The sequence below is a fragment of the Chenopodium album genome, chromosome 25 (genome assembly GCF_948465745.1).
Source record: "Chenopodium album chromosome 25, dcCheAlbu1.1, whole genome shotgun sequence".
In the NCBI taxonomy this organism is placed as follows: Eukaryota; Viridiplantae; Streptophyta; class Magnoliopsida; order Caryophyllales; family Amaranthaceae; genus Chenopodium; species Chenopodium album.
In genome coordinates this window covers 13736827-13751563 of record NC_137858.1, presented here as the reverse complement: position 1 = coordinate 13751563, position 14737 = coordinate 13736827, and the positions used below count along the sequence as shown (strand labels likewise).

The following is a 14737-nucleotide window of genomic DNA, read 5'->3' as shown; positions in this document are numbered from 1 at the left end:
AGTTTGAGAATAAATTCATTCTATGATCATGATTGTCATTTGTAAAATAACAATTATAATTAAGAAAGTGAACATTCAGATTTAATTAATTTGAATTATTTTTAAATGTTAATATTAATTAAAATAAATTTTATTATTTCATGGAAAAAAATAATTTCATTTTCTGATTTCTTAAGTTTATTAATAATTAACCTCGTGTCAAAAAAAATAAAAATTAAACTGAATTGTTATTTGACAACAGAATTACTTATGACGACAATGTTAATGACCATCTTACTATTATTTTAGATTGAAATTACTTAGACTATCAGACAAGCTACAACCCACAAAATCAGACAAGCTCACACCATTACCTAGACTATCACCACGAGTGATACTATGATCATTGCCACCGCCACAACCACCACCACCGCCACAACCGTGCACCAACAACCTCTAATTTATGTGATTAGATATGACTATATGAGAGGTAAATTGTGATTAGATGTCATGTAAAGGCCTTTCTTAGGCTTGGTTGTGAATTTATGATATAAAAAATTTAGGTGATTTAAATGGCTACTCGACTAGACAGACTAATACTTCCTCCGTTTTCTTTTAGATGCAACACAAACTTTAGCGCGGTAATTAAGAAAGGTGGGGCCGGGCTACATGATATAATAAACTTTAAAATAGGATCAGTGGTTGTTAGGATGTAATTTAGTGCGCCACGTGCTTTAAATAAGGGATATAGTATAGTTTTTCCCTAAAGTAACTTTCCTTTTATAGTGTGTTGCAAGTGTTGTGACATTTCCGTTTTAGGAAAGTGTTGCAAGTAAAAGAAAACGGAGGAAGTAATAATTAAATCCAAAGAACTCCAACTATTTACGCAAGAGTGTTCCAAAAAGAATACTTCTTCCTCGATCTTTTTAATTTTTACTTGCCGATGCATTATTTCAGTCTATCACAATTATCAATTTGTAAACACTATTAACATTTGATAGTATGAAAGTATAAATGGAGACAAATTTAATAAGAATTCACTTGACTTTATTTTTTTAGGTATAAATCATCACACTAAAGCTAGTCAAAGTAAATTATATGTATAGTGTAATTGTCAAAGTATTGCAAAAATAAGGAGGAAATATATAATAATACAAAAGAAAATTTGACAATTACCACCTATAATTGTTGCTATTTTAGCAATTATCACCTTGTGGGGCCCACTAATTACCTTTTCCATTCCTTTCTTTCTTTCTCACTCGATTTCTCATCTCCTGTATTGTAATCTTCTCAAAATTGGGTCAATTCGTGAAATAATTAACATGAATATGTACTTTAATTTGAAGTATTTCCCCAATTTTGAGAGGAGTACAATATAGATGAATGAGAAAATGAGAGAGAAATAAAGAAAAGTAGGGAAATAAGGTGAGAAATTAGTTAGTGGGTCCCACATGACAACACACTTCAGTTCAGAATCAAGTAGGTGAGAAGTTTTGATGTTTACAAAATAGTAGGTGGTAAAATTCAAAAAAAAAAAAAAAAAAAAAAAAAAAAAAAACTCTGTAGGTGATAATTGCTAAAACAACAACAATTGTTGAGGGTAATTGTCAAAAATACTCCCAATACAAAAGGTTTACTTAACATAGTACATCTAATCCAAATTTAATTAAAAGGATTAGTACAATTCGATGACCAACTATAATTTTTTATTGCTTGTCTAACAAAAACTTGAGGACGTCGTCTATGCATGTGAAGTTGCATGACACCTTCTCCAAATGGATCATATATATACGTACGTCACATATGTAAATTCAACGCGTTAAGTGTAATTAAGCTTGCGAAATTGTTGAATTTTCATCTTTGTCACACGTAATTATAAACTTAACTAAGAAGTAAATTAATATCACTTGGCTATATATAGATTATCCAACAAGCTTACAGATATATGTATTTTCCATTTATAATCATAACCAAACTCGAGCAAATTCTTGATATCTTTCAACTTCTTATTTAACACTACAAACAACTTTTCATTAGCATCATGACTGGTCTCCACCGCCATCACAAAGAGGATGCAGCACATAAAGACCCGAAGAAGGCAATGAAGCACCATAAACACCTTGAACATCTCGGCAAAGCTACTACCATTGCTGCCGGTGCTTATGCCCTAGTAAGCGTTGCTATCTTTTGGTTAAGCATACTTAGTTACATTTAATATTTGTGATCAGTAATAATTTGGATTTTATAATTAGATACAGCCATTTAATTGTACAATATATACCTAATTAATAAATAATTTCAATAAGCTTGTTATAATTTATTGAATAATGTACGTTTTTTTTTTGGTGCAAGTATTGAATAATGTACGTGCATGGTTGATATAACAAAGAATTTTGGAGTATTATTATGAAGATTAGAGGGTCTAGAGAGGAAGGGGATCAATATTTGCGTGCAATTGTTAGCTTTAGAGAAAAAGAAACCCACAATTTTACTACTTTATTTAAAAAAAAAAAATTATTCTAAGTCAACTAAAATCAAATATATGAAATTTATAGTGACAAATGTACGGTCTAGATTTAATAATTACAAGGGTTACAAAAATATTACTGTATAATTGCAAAATTGTTCCTTAAAAATAATCCTTATGCATTAGTGACTTATAAAGTCCTTTTGATATCATACAATTATTGTTTTTTTTCTACATTGAACATGTTATTATTTTAAGAAATTAATCATCTTTTCAACCCATAAATTTTTGCAGCATGAGAAACATCAGATCAAAAAAGATCCGGATCACGCCCACAAGCACAAGGTAAAAGAAGGTGTTGCCGCCGCGGTTGCAGTTGGGGCTGCTGGATTTTCATTCCATGAACATCACAAGAAGAAGGAAGCCAAAAAAGAACTTAAGAAAAACAAGCACAAACACTAGTGTATCAAATGCCCTAGCTTATAATAACTCTACGTAGTATACATAATAAGCTTCCATTATTTTATTTTTGTCTATAATACGATTATGTGTATATCTTTGTAATTTTTTTTATATGATCATTTATTTAAATTCTTTTTGTACCATGTGATGATTTATTGTCTCATTTTTGTGACTATCAGTCTATCACCGTGTATTCTCTATTCGTATATATATCATCAACTCTTCTCATTATATATTATCTATCAAATCGTGACTTGTGTCAGCGCAATAACATACTTCGTATGTCATATGATAGTCATAAAGTAGTACGTATAATAGTAATAGATTATTTGTGCTCCGATCCTTTGATTTGTAAGAGTCCAAGGGATACCTTAATTTATAGGCTCGCAAGCTAATAGAATTACTTGAGTCTGTGTTGAATATGTTAAATTTAAGGTTCTTAACTTGTGTTTAAGTTTTAATTAAGGGTATGACATAAGAATATGAAATTCTATAAATTTAAGGGTATGAATTGTGGTTACGAGATTTGTTGAAGAAGATTATTGTATTTTAGCTAAGTATATATTTAGATTGATATGATTGTTGTAATTAGTTTCCTAAATATATGCCTTGTATTATGGCTAATAATATGCTGGTAACTTGTATATATTGGGAAGTCAATGAATGAAATCCCTTGAGGAAAATATTCTTTCAATCAATATATCAGAACCTCCGAATAGCGGGACCAAAACCCGATGCCTTACCACTTGGCCACGCCCCACGTGTATTTCTATTCTACACTACTTAACACTAATATTTTTATTAATTGTTCGTCAATTCCAGTCCAAATAGCTACAAAAATGGGTTTGTTCCGTTGTTAGTATTTTGATACGTGTAGGTATAGAAATCAAATGAATTTATTGATCATTATATAGATTTCCATTAAGATATTGTGTGAAAGTTCTTTTATTCTCGACAAAGAGTAGAAGGTTTTTTTGATTGAGTGAGTAAGTTAAAAAAAAAAAAAAAACCGTTTCTCTTCATTATTTTTTTTTTTATCAATAACTCAATCAAAATGCAATAAAAAAAATGTCTATTATACTTAAAAGTTTGTTTTTATATCAAAAAGAAGTATAATCTTACCAAGTATGTCGTATTGATTCATTTATGTATTCTTAGACATACCATTATTAAATTAGCTAATTGTAGGCATTGAGCACGCATTTTATTTACTTTATTAAGATTCTAACTTACAAAAGAACTGATTTGTTCTACATTTTTGCATACTGCGGATGGTTTATCAATAAGCTATTTCCTCCGTCCTTTATTGTTTGCACAATATCAAAATTCAGTTATAGTGCAGCTCTCTCACATCCAAATCTAGGGTAGATGGTGAGCTCAATTCTTTTGACTAGTAACCAGAATTTGGATGGTATGTATGCTAATTGCAGCTTGGGATAAAGTGAAAAGCAACATCAATCTTTTATTTAAAATAAATTAAATAGAACAAATTATTTGTCAAAATTAAATAAATGATAAATTTAATAAGAAATAGAATACACCATTTATATGATACACATGTACGCATGCATTAAGGTGCGTTCTTTTCAATTAATATTAACTTATCAGGATTAGTCTTATTTTTTTTATAAATCTAGTTTATTGACTTAATAATCTTATCTTATTAAAACTTATCTCAATTCAAGTCTATGGTTAAAATTCAAGTCTAAGGGCCTGTTCACATTAACTGAACTGAGCTGAACTGAACTGAGCTGAACTGATTGGAGCTGAACTGAACTGAACTGAACTGATTGGAGCTGAACTGAACTGAATTGAGGTGAAATTAATATTTTATGAGAGAGGGAAATCAAGAGCTGAACTGAACTGATTGGAGCTGAACTGAACTGAACTGAACTGATTGGAGCTGAACTGAACTGAAATTAAGTAAATGTGAACAGACCCTTAATTATAACTGGCTTATCAACTCTTATTTTAGTGGTAAATTTTATTTGGGTAATACTTATTAACGTACAAAAACAATCCGTGCTAATTTTTTCTAAAACTCATGTTATCTGAAAAGATAAATACTAATAAAGTTTTTTTTTATGGTTGGTGAGTGCATGGAAGAAAATTAAAGACGTAAATATTGATAGGTATGTATATAAAGGCAAGATAGAGATTGGAGTTTAAGAACCCAGTGAATTTTATACAAGGTGGGTGATGACGACCTATATATTTAATTAAAGGTGCTTAGATGAAATAGCCAGAAGATTCCATAACTTCTCTCATCATTCTTGTAGTCATAATATTCTAAAATGTTCACAAACAATATTTCTAGTTGCTTCCACTGACAATAATTCTTTCAAATGTTAATTAGATAATTCTAGAGAAATCATGAGCAAGTACGTACTAACATTGTTTGATTTTTACGAAAACTTTTAGATTATGCACATATGCTTCCGGCCATAATTGTAAAAACTTGATATTTTGAAAATATGTATTGATAAATCTAATTGGCTTCATTATCATGCAGTAATAATGTTTAATGATTTTAAAACAACAAAACTTTTTTTTTTTTTTTTGGATTTCCCGACCACAAAAATATGTAGCTGGTAAAATCACAAAAAATAAATATGTCGTAGTACATAATTGAATAGAGAAGCCATAATATGTAACCAAATGCCTTGTACAATATAATATAATTTTTTATGAGATAAACAGAGCCACAAGATCAAATAATGTAGTTATAATTTAATCCCAAGTCTTGAATACAAAACCGACCTCAATATTTTAAGTAACTAAGCTATATAATAATCATCCACTGATCCACAATATGACAATACCTTGCACGCACAATAATATGGGGTTTGCTTATTGGCTTGGTTGTGAATTGTAAATTTTGAATTTGTGATTTGAATCATTCAGTGATATAAAAATTAGTTGATACAAAAAAATAATGAAAAAAAGTCCAAAAAAAAAAAACTCTAACTACTTAACGCGGATAATTTACATTTTATCTGGATGAGTACAATTGGATGACCAATTACGTCGTTAATACTTTAATTATCTAGCTTAAGGATGTTGTCTATGCATGTGAACGTGCATGGCAGTTTCTTAAACATGAACATTTACATACGTAATTTTCAACGCGTCAAGTATTAGCTTCCAAATTTGTTGAATTTACATCTTTATATCACACGTAAATATATACTTAGCTAAGAAGAAAATGAATATCAGTTTCTTATATATAGATCACCAAAATAGCACATAGATATAATTGTTTCTCGTATATAATCATAAATTCATAACAAACTTCGATCTTAATATCATTCATTCAACTTCTGAGTCTTATCTTTACATTACGAACAACCTGTTATTAGCAACATGACTGGTCTCCACCGTCACAACCACCACGAGGAGGAAGCACCTAAAGACCCGAAGAAGGAAATGAAGCACCATAAACACCTTCAACATCTCGGCCAAGCTACTACCATTGCCGTTGGTGCTTATGCCCTAGTAAGTGTCGCTATCTTTTCATTATTCCAACTCATTTACCTATATTATATTGGATGAATGAATTATTATTATTTTACAAAAATTAACGTATGTGTTTTCCCTTTGAAAATATGTAGCATGAGAAACATCAAGCCAAAAAAGATATGGAGAATGCCCACAAGCACAAAGTGAAAGAAGGGGTAGCCGCCGCGGTTGCAGTTGGGGCTGCTGGATTTTCATTCCATGAACATCACAAGAAGAAGGAAGCCAAGGAAGAACTTAAGAAACACAAGCACCATCAGCATAAACACTAGTTTAATACTCTATCATTAGATGATCATTTGTATAATATATGTTATAATTTTATTTGATTGCTGATTGTGTGAGCCATTATATATATTATTTTATTTGTAATTTGTTATAAATATGATACGAGTAATTTAATCATTAATTACATTCTTTTGCATCATTTGATATACATTATTGCCTTATTAATTGCTGGGCCTACTCTTTTCTATTCCGCATTATCAACTTTTCTCATTTTACATTATCTATCGATCTACAAATGAACATGAGTTACATGACTATTGCAAATTTGCAAGTACAAAAAAAAATGGAAAATGATTTAGGCACACCAAAAAGTGATTCAGGCACATACATATAAATCTATTGCAACAAAGTTTTCTATGCTTCTTTCATCACGTGAAAATGTGTCAATATCAATAATAGGTGAGCACGAGCACTTCTGATTTAATTTGTATGGGGTCCAATCCAAGGGACCTTGTATTGGCTCCCGATAGCCAGGTTTGTTATTTGAGGCTTGAGTCCCTACTACTTAAATACATCTTGGACTTTATTTCTAAGGTCTTCAAGTTATGTACCTTCAGGCCAGTTTTGTCCTAACAATTAAAGCCACATGCATGATGGCTTGGCAAATTGGATATTTGATCTGATTCGATTCTGCCTATTGGATAACTAAATTTTTATTATTGATCAGTAAAGTTTGATCTTGAAAATTTGAATATGTAATCTGAACTATCCAAATGTAATAAAAATGGATTGGATGTTTGTTTCTTTGGATTAAATATCCTTATTTAGAAGTTTTCAGTACTAAAATTATACAAGTAATAATTGGTAAATTTTTAGAGTTTACTCTTAGTAAGTTTTTATTCTATATAATTGTAAAATCAAATATTATGTTGATTGCAAATTTAAAAGATTGGTAAGAATAATTCCACAAAAAGAAATTATTGTACTCCGTAGTTTGTTATCATGTCATGAGACAAAACACACACACACACCCAAAAAAAAAAAAAAAAAAAAAAAAAAAAAAAAAAAAAAAGAAGGTAAAGGGGACCTAATATATCAAGAACTTGTGGCATTAAATTTGTTGTGGCGTTGTTCAAAAAAATAATATATGTTTTTTTGGCAAAGTCTTCAATGAATCACTACTCAAAATCATGTGAATAACGAACTTTAGGTATGTATTGGTTCGGATATATTGGGTAATTGTAGCGTGAAAGGAGATTTCGGTTTTTTTTTTAAGAGAGATCAGATGATATAATATTTTTGAAATTCATTCAAAGGTACGGAGTATTCATTATTGAAATATTTAGAGAGTATAAATTAAGAGTTACTTTTTATGAGTACTTGTCCCACAACAAATAGTGAAATTGTCAAATTATGCATCTATATATATAAAATGAGTTAAATAAAAATCTATGTCCCACAAGTAACTTTCAATAATAATAATGATAGTAATATTATTAACACACTAATTACAATCAACCGGATATAATCGGTTTGGGGATAAGGAAATTAAGATACAAGCCAAACATATCACTCACTTAATTACAGCAAACAATATTGAAACTAAGACAATAACATGAGGCTTATATCACTTAAATATACCAACAACATACGTGTTTTAATTTTCCTCATGACAAAACAATAAAAAGAGTACCAAAATAAAAACCACCTTTTTTTTTTTTTTTTTTTGTTTTGTTTTTATGTGAAAATTAAAACATTTTTTTTAATAGCATAGTATATTAAACTTTAAGGGGGTTGATTTAAATTAGAAGAAATGGTGCTTCTTCTCCTTGCCCTCAGATTCCTCGGACTCCTCTCGGTCCTCCTTAACATCCTTCTTTTGGTGATGCTCATGGAAAGCAAAACCCCCGGCCGCGACCGCGCCTACAGCTGCTACTTCTTCAGCTATCCTGTGCTTGTGTGCATTCTCTGGGTCCTTCTTTGCTTGGTGCTTCTCATACTATAATTTTTATTTCAAAACAAATATAACAACAATTAGTTTAAATTTGAGCATCAATAATCATAATTTTACGACTAATGATCACATGATAATAGGGAAGCATAATTAGTTAAAATTATAACATACTAAATAATCAGACAGCTTTTAATTTTCCTCTTAGATAGTTACATATGAGTTTTAATTTGATCATTATATTGCTTTGATCCTGATGATACAAGGGTTAATAAGTTACATTATTAGTTCAAATAAACTTGGGAAAAGTTTGCTTAGGTTGATAATTTTCTTATAATAAGAGTGATAATGACAATCAATTTTATCTATAAACTAAAAAACATTTTTAAGAATTTCAAAAGTTCAAAACGTTAAAATCAAGTACATAATATATTTTTGTAAGGTGAGATTATTGCCAAAATATTTTTACTGAACTTTTTTTTTTTAAAGGTGAAATGAACACGACCTTAACTAATATAACATATTTATACCATTCATAGTAATTTATAACATATTATTGAAAATGCTAACTTAAAGAAGTTATTGTAGAAAAAGTAAAAAAAAAAAAAAAACAAAAAAAACATGGTAAAGAAAAAATTACCAAAGCATAAGCACCGGAAGCAACAGCACCAAGGCCACCAATTTGTTCAAGATGCTTATGTTTCTTCTCTTCCTTATCATAATCCCTAGCTGGCTCTTCACTCGTCTCATCACTATTCTTGTAGCCACCTTCCTCTCCATACTTCTTCGTCTCACCACCATATTCGCCACCGGTGGTGTTGTCGGATCCATACTGGTTACCCTCAGTGGACCCATACCCACCACCACCAACACCACCGGTACCAGTGTTGTAGTCTGAGGAGCCATAGCGGTTGCCTTCTGTCTCACCACCATAGCCACCACCACCTCCAGAGCCATAACGGTTGCCTTCTGACTCACCATAGCCGCCACCACCACCACCAGAGCCATAACGGTTGCCTTCTGACTCACCATAGCCACCACCACCACCACCACCAGAGCCATAGCGGTTGCCTTCTGTCTCACCATAGCCTCCAGAGTCATAGCGGTTGCCTTCAGTGGCACCATAGCCGGTGTTTTCGGAACCATAACCACCTCTCTCCATTTTGTTTAAAAGAGTAGCTAGGGAAGTGTAGTAAATTTTAAGGGATATAGTATCACTGAGCTTAGCTTACTAGGGTTTGGTATATAGAGAGTGTTTATTGTTTGGTTGAATGATTGTGTATGATCATGTTTAAGGAGGTATTTATAGCAGGTTGATGAGTAGAAAATCTACGTATAATACTACGGAAATACCACGTCAATACGTTTATACGTACGTATTTTTGGCAAGTTTGAACGTAGAGAATTATTGTGTTGCAAATAGTACGAGATTTTCACGATTTAATATGACAATGACATGCATGCAACTATGCAAGTGATTTCCTTTTCTTCTTTTTAACTAAATTTTAAATATTTGCTTTGTATTTTTGGAAAGGTGTATTGACTCATCAAATAAAAACTTTGAGAGTACGATTTATTTCTTTCATGATTTCATCTATTCAACTGTATGTAACATTATCCAGTATAGACTAAAGTTAACCTTTATATTTGGTGGAGTTTAACACTCTATATAAAAAAAATAAAAATAAAAAATAAAATAAAATAAAATAAAATAAATTACTTACATGTATGTTTATGTCTATTATCCATCCCTAAGCTAGTCACTAGCTAGGTTTATAAATTAGCTTAAAAAAACTAGAAATAATATAAAAGTGATGAGTTGAGGTTGTTGGATGAACGCATATTCGATCTCACACAACAACAATTAGAAGGGGAGTGGAAGTGGAACTTAACCATTTAGAACTGAAACTCAAATCAATATTTGCTCAAAGAGACCTAAATCGGGTGGAGCACGAAAAGAAATATAAAAACTAAAATTAAATATAATTAAGGACTTCAAGTCTGAATAAGTTTTAAAACTTGATTAGGAAATGAGTTTAAACAAGAACAAAGGTATATTGTTCACGATCTACTTGTGTTTGCTCTATTTGTGTAGTTTCACTAGAAAAAAGATTATTTATTTTTGAAACATAAAAAAAAGGATTATTTAAGTATTAAAGAATCATTTAATGTTTAGATATCTACTGCTCACGAATGTTGATTGAGCTATTTTTTTTTTTTGGCTTGATTTTCATATTTTCAATAGACGTATACTATTTATGATTAGTCATATATGAAATAAGTTCGTTAAATTACGAGATTGACTCAATAGATAAATAATATATTTACAAGCCATTCACATACATTGAACTGACTTGAACAAAATGTTGAGCTTAGTTGAAAACTAACCTTTGGGCTTAAGCTCGCCTAAACTAAATGAACATGAACCATACAAGACAATATTTGGCTAGGTTTATTTGCACCCTGCTATCTAGCTTATCTCGGTTAATTACCCTCTTTTTTTAAGAAAGGAACATTTAAGCATGAATAACAAGTGCTTCTAGAGTACTTTTAGAGAACAAAGCTAGCTAAGACGTTTTAGATAGGATTTGTAACATTTGTTAAGCTTCATTTTTTTAATGTCAGTCATCTCCAACTTAGCCGATTACCGGTGATCAATCTATTAAATTAGTTAAGGTGATCTCTCGATCAAGTAGTTGTCTTCCTCCATTGTGTTTGAGAACCATCTCAACCAAAAGGTTAAACTGATTATTGAAGTCCAAGATCAGTGTTTATACTCTATTACATTGCAAGGTACATTAATTGAATAGATCTTTCTTTAGAAACATTTTATATTTCAAAGACTTGTATTGGAACCAATAATATCTCCATTGTCTAATTAATAAGGAAGTGTTACAAACAAGGATAATTGACAAAAACTTCACAGGAACTCAACGGATAAATTCACTGGTATGAGTGAGCTATATGATGTCTTGGACCGACATCCACTATTCACGTACATACTTAAGTCTTTCTTTAAAGCTTCTAGCTATGTGGAATCATCATTCTTCGTGTACGACTTTTCAAACCCACAACGCGTCTTATCCTTATCAGCTAAACTCTTTAAAATGTATATTATATTTTTCATTTAATGTTGCAATTAATTTGAGAAAGGGATCAATGCATAATCCTTTTTTATTATTTGACCGATTTGTTTGCCACCTACGAATGTGTGAACTAGATCGGAATAGGGACCATAGACGCTTCATGAACTCATGGAACAAATCTTTCGTCGACAATCTCCATCAATTGAAACGATTTATCAACGGTCGTAAAGTTGAAGCTAATGAGGCAATTGCTATCATACAAGATTAAGTTAGTTTGGTACGTTCCTATTCACAGCCAAGTGTACCCCTTATCTTTAACCAAGTATACACTGTTACACTACCAAATGGATGTGGATATATGATTGAATTTTACTCCTTTAATTTTATACTCTTGAGTTGTCCATTTTTTAAATTTAGCCAAATTTAAAGATATGAAATATTAATATGTAATATACTAATATTGACAAATTCAACTGAAACTCTTGGCTTTCTCATTCACAACTCAAGAATATATATAGTTACACAAGATATTCCTAACCCTAACATAATTAGGAATAAGATAGAATATTAACATAAATAGGAAATCTAAAGATATGATACAATATTTCCTAATATTATCTTAACATCCCCCCTCAAGGTGGAGCATATAGATCTCGAATGCCCATCTTGCCAAGTAAGAATTCAAATTGCGCCTTTCCTAACGCTTTTGTAAAAATATCCGCCAACTGAACCTTCGTGGAGACATACGATGGCTTAATCACACCTTCTTTAATGGCATCCCTAATAAAATGACAATCTACCTCAATGTGTTTTGTCCTTTCATGGAACACCGGATTATTAGCAATATGGAGGGCCGATTGACTATCACAATACATGTTCATACCTTGTTTTTGTTCTACACCCAAAGACTGAAGAATTTGTTTCAAATGTTTGAACTCACATTGCAAACCTGTCATTGCCCTATACTCGGCCTCTGTGGAACTTGTAGAGACTGTTGGTTGCTTCTTAGTCTTCCAGGACACAGGAGACAACCCAAGCAAAACGAACCAACCAGTCAATCACCTACGTGTCAAAGGACAACTCGCCCAATCTGAATCACACCATCCTTCCAATTGTAATGCACTATCTGATCTCAAAAGAATACCTTGACCTGGACATTTCTTCAAGTATCTAACTACTCTCAATGCCGTCTCCCAATGTTCCTCTTACGGACATTGCATAAATTGTGACAAAATATGGACAGAATAAGCCAAATCCGGCCTCGTGACCACCAGGTATATCAGACGACCAATCAATCGCCTATAACGTTCACCATCTGCGAACTCTTTCCCTTCTGCTAAAGCAAGTTTATGATTTTGCACCATTGGAAAGTCTGCTGGCTTTGCTCCTAGAAGCCCTGTCTCAGAAATAATATCTACAGCATACTTACGTTGACACACATAGAAACCATGTTTGCTACGTGCCACTTCTAGCCCCAAAAAATATTTCACGACACCCAAATCTTTCATTTTAAAGCATTTACACAAGTATGCTTTAAAACTCTCCAAAGCGAATGTATTATTTCCTGCAATTATCATATCATCTACATAAACCAAGACCCTTAACTGCACTCCACCTTTCGAAAGAGTGAATAAAGAATAGTCGGAATACGACTATTTAAATCCATATTTCTTCAAAGCTGTAGACAATTTTTCAAACCAACACCTAGGAGCTTGCTTCAATCCGTATAAGGACTTATTCATCTTGCAGACTTTATCTGAATTGCCTTTTTGAAATCCCGGTGGTAATTTCATATAAATATCTTCCTCTAAATCACCATGCAAGAAAGCATTATGTACATCCATTTGTTGTACATCCCAATTTTTAATTGCTGCTACTGCTAAGAAAGTACGTACCGTAGACATTTTAGCCACTGGCGCAAATGTTTCATTGTAATCGATCCCTTCTTCCTGATGATTACCAAACACCACAAGTCTTGCTTTTAATCGTAACAAGTTACCATCTTCATCTCTCTTTTCAGTGTAAACCCACTTACTTCCAAGTGCTTTCTTCCCCGGCGGAAGATTCTCCAAGGTCCAAGTGCCTTGATCTTCGAGAGCCTTTATTTCTGCGGACATGGCTTCTCTCCAACCTTCATGTTTCATTGCTTCCTTGAAAGATCTCGGTATGCGTGCCTCTGTTACTGCAGCAATATAATTTCTATGTTTTTCGGAAAACCGATCATAATTCACAAAATATGTTATAGGATAGGGAGTACCTGACGAGGATGAGGCCGCGGATGAAGATGTGACTTTATTTTTCCGAATGGTGTGTGTAACACAATCCCGCAATTTTGTCGACCGAAATTTCATTCTTTTCCCCCGTCCTAGTTCTTCTTCACCCGTATTTTCACTCTCCACGTCATCCCCCCTATTTTCAACACTCGGTGTGGACTGAACACCTTCTGACCGCTGCTCGGGGCTGATGTGAACATGCTCGGGGTTGCTGTGATGTTGCTCGGGACTGCTGTGATGTTGCAGCACAGAATCGAGCTCCATAGCCCTGCTGCCAGGCCTCCCAGCAAGCTGGGCAGACCACTCCGCGGCCTGGCTGCGGCTGGGACTGCTTCCCCGCGGCCTGGCTGCGGAGTTCTCTGTTTGGAGCTGTGGCGTGGCTTGCTGAGCAGAGGACTCCGCGGCCTGGTCGTGGCCATGCTCCTGCTCCCGCGGCCTGGCCGTGGAACTCCCTGCCGTGGCCAATGAACCCCCTGCTCGCACTTCCTCTTCACAAATACCCACTACCTCTCCACCTTGCCACGCCTCAATCTCATCATCATCTTCAAACAAATCGGCCATGGGCACTCCTTCCGAATTACCCTCACTATCATGCACATCCTCCAAAGACGGATACACCCGTTCATGAAACCTCACGTCGCGAGACACAAAGTACTCCCTCGTCTCTAAATCAAACAATTGCCACCCTTTCTTTCCAAACGGATAGCCAAGAAACACACATTTTCTACTACGAGACTCAAATTTATCCCCCTTACTTCGTTGATTATGAGCATAA

General features: G+C 33.0%; 2 protein-coding genes across 2 annotated transcripts; one reads left to right on the top strand and one right to left on the bottom strand.

Annotated features, from left to right (window-relative positions):
- Positions 1-6181: 6181 nt before the first annotated feature.
- On the top strand, positions 6182-6851 carry LOC145615401 (abscisic stress-ripening protein 1-like). The gene is made up of 2 exons (XM_081670476.1): positions 6182-6403; positions 6520-6851. The coding sequence occupies exons 1-2, from the start codon at positions 6272-6274 to the stop codon at positions 6694-6696; spliced, it is 309 nt and encodes a 102-aa protein (XP_081526602.1). The 5' UTR covers positions 6182-6271; the 3' UTR covers positions 6697-6851.
- Positions 6852-8119: 1268 nt separating this feature from the next.
- Positions 8120-9897, bottom strand: LOC145613356 (uncharacterized). The gene is made up of 2 exons (XM_081668450.1): positions 9244-9897; positions 8120-8651 (listed from the first exon to the last, which is right to left on the bottom strand). The coding sequence occupies exons 1-2, from the start codon at positions 9763-9765 to the stop codon at positions 8457-8459; spliced, it is 717 nt and encodes a 238-aa protein (XP_081524576.1). The 5' UTR covers positions 9766-9897; the 3' UTR covers positions 8120-8456.
- Between the last annotated feature and the right edge of the window lie 4840 nt (positions 9898-14737).

Excerpts from the sequence above, each read along its gene's own strand:
- LOC145615401 (XM_081670476.1), top strand. The coding sequence starts at position 6,272 with ATGACTGGTCTCCACCGTCACAACCACCACGAGGAGGAAGCACCTAAA. Across the intron at positions 6,404-6,519 it reads CCGTTGGTGCTTATGCCCTA|CATGAGAAACATCAAGCCAA; the intron begins GTAAGTGTCGCT and ends GAAAATATGTAG.
- LOC145613356 (XM_081668450.1), bottom strand. The coding sequence starts at position 9,765 with ATGGAGAGAGGTGGTTATGGTTCCGAAAACACCGGCTATGGTGCCACT. Across the intron at positions 8,652-9,243 it reads CTTCCGGTGCTTATGCTTTG|TATGAGAAGCACCAAGCAAA; the intron begins GTAATTTTTTCT and ends TAAAAATTATAG.